The sequence below is a fragment of the Salvelinus sp. IW2-2015 genome, unplaced genomic scaffold (genome assembly GCF_002910315.2).
Source record: "Salvelinus sp. IW2-2015 unplaced genomic scaffold, ASM291031v2 Un_scaffold8182, whole genome shotgun sequence".
NCBI lineage: Eukaryota > Metazoa > Chordata > Actinopteri > Salmoniformes > Salmonidae > Salvelinus > Salvelinus sp. IW2-2015.
This window is the reverse complement of record NW_019949442.1, coordinates 1-2050: the sequence shown is the minus strand read 5'-3', so window position 1 is coordinate 2050 and position 2050 is coordinate 1. Positions and strand designations below refer to the sequence as shown.

At 44.2% G+C, this 2050-nt stretch overlaps 1 protein-coding gene across 1 annotated transcript; it reads left to right on the top strand.

Moving 5' to 3' along the window:
• The first annotated feature begins 392 nt into the window (after positions 1-392).
• On the top strand, positions 393-1103 carry LOC112079488 (lysine-specific demethylase RSBN1L-like). Its single transcript, XM_024145427.2, has 2 exons — positions 393-524; positions 715-1103. The coding sequence occupies exons 1-2, from the start codon at positions 415-417 to the stop codon at positions 857-859; spliced, it is 255 nt and encodes an 84-aa protein (XP_024001195.1). The 5' UTR covers positions 393-414; the 3' UTR covers positions 860-1103.
• The last annotated feature ends 947 nt before the right edge of the window (positions 1104-2050 follow it).

The window sequence follows — 2050 nt, the reverse complement described above, 5'->3', positions numbered from 1 at the left end:
AGGTAGGGTCTAGGGCCGCGCATGAGCGACTCGCGGTAGGGCCGCGCATGAGCGACTCGCGGTAGGCCGCGCATGAGCGACTCGCGGTAGGGCCGCGCATGAGCGACTCGCGGTAGGGCCGCGCATGAGCGACTCGCGTAGGGCCGCGCATGAGCGACTCGCGTAGGCCGCGCATGAGGACTCGCGGTAGGGCCGCGCATGAGCGACTCGCGGTAGGGCCGCGCATGAGCGACTCGCGCGGTAGGGCCGGATGAGGTGTAGGACATTGCGGTATATTCCTAGTCCTGGAGAGCGTGTGGGCTTCAGAGGAGGCTGGTGGAGGAGCAATAGGACGGCAGGCTCATTGTAATGTCTGGAATGGAATCAGTGGAATGGTATCCACAGTACCTACCTCGGGCCAGTGAGCCTCGTGAGATGCTGTTTGATGACCGGACGCGTGCCCACGCTGACCACATCGGACAGGGCTTCGAGAGGCAGACCACCGCCGCTGTAGGGGTGCTCAAGGCCGTGCGCTGTGGAGAGAGGTGGGTGGTTTTAACACCCGGATATATGATCATGTATTGTCTTTAGATACGTTCCTTGGTATAAATTACTTTAAACTGTAGGCTTATTGAGGCTGTATTTAGTATCCAACAATCGTCCAACTAATCAGTTACAAGACCGCTGCATAATCTGATTGGAAAAACATGGTTATAATCTCCCTTGTCTCTGTAGTGCGGAGCCCCCTCGCGTTACCAAAGACGTGATCTGTTTCCATGCTGGAGACTTCCCTAACGTAGTCCAGAGGTTACAACTGGACCTGCACGAACCGCCTCTGTCCCAGGTGAGCTGCACCTGTCTTCTACCTTGTTTCTATTAGTTAAAATGGAGGTGGAGACGATGGCTGCTGTTTCATGGGCTCTTAACCAACTGTGCTATTTTGGTAGGTTTTTCCCCCCGCATTTTTTGTAACTTATTTTGTACATAATGTTGCTGCTACCGTCTCTTGTGACTGAAAGCTTCTGGAAAACAGAACAGTGATTACTCACTTCGAACTGGATGAAAAACATTTATTTAATGAGTCTGCTGCCTGGTGGAGATTAGAGGTCGACCGATTATGATTTTTCAACACCGATACCGATTATTGGAGGAACAAAAAAAGCCGAAACCAATTAATCTGCCAATTTTTTAATTTTATTTTTTTAAATAAATATATATGTATATATTTGTAATAATTACAATTACAACAACACTGAATGAACACTTTTATTTTAACTTAATATAATTCTTAAATAAAATCAATTTAGTTTCAAATAAAAGAAACATGTTCAATTTGGTTTAAATAATGTAAACACAAAGAGTTGGAGAAGAAAGTAAAAGTGCAATATTTGCCATGTAAGAAAGCTAACGTTTAAGTTCCTTGCTCAGAACATGAGAACATGTGGTTCCTTTTAACACGGGTCTTCAATGTTCCCAGGTTAGAAGTTTTAGGTTGTAGTTATTTTAGGACTATTTCTCTCTATACCATTTGTATTTCATATACCTTTGACTATTGGATGTTCTTAAAGGCACTATAGTATTGCCAGCCTAATCTCGGGAGTTGGTAGGCTTGAAGTCATAAACAGCGCAATGCTTGAAGCACAGCAAAGAGCTGCTGGCAAACGCACGAAAGTGCTGTTTGAATGAATACGTACGAGCCTGCTGCTGCCTACCACCGCTCAGTCAGACTAATCTATCAAATATCAAATCATAGACTTAATTATAATATAATAACACACAGAAATACGAGCCTTGTTTCCGGATTTGACCATATTAATAAACTATCATTTCGAAAACAAAACGTTTATTCTTTCAGTGAAATACGGAACCGTTCCTTTTTTATCTAACGGGTGGCATCCCTAAGTCTAAATATTGCTGTTACATTGCACAACCTAAAATATTATGTCATAATTATGTACAATTCTGGCAAATTAATTACGGTCTTTGTTAGGAATAAATGGTCTTCACACAGTTCGCAACGAGCCAGGCGGCCCAAACTGCTGCATATACCCTGACTGTGCTTGAAAGAGAA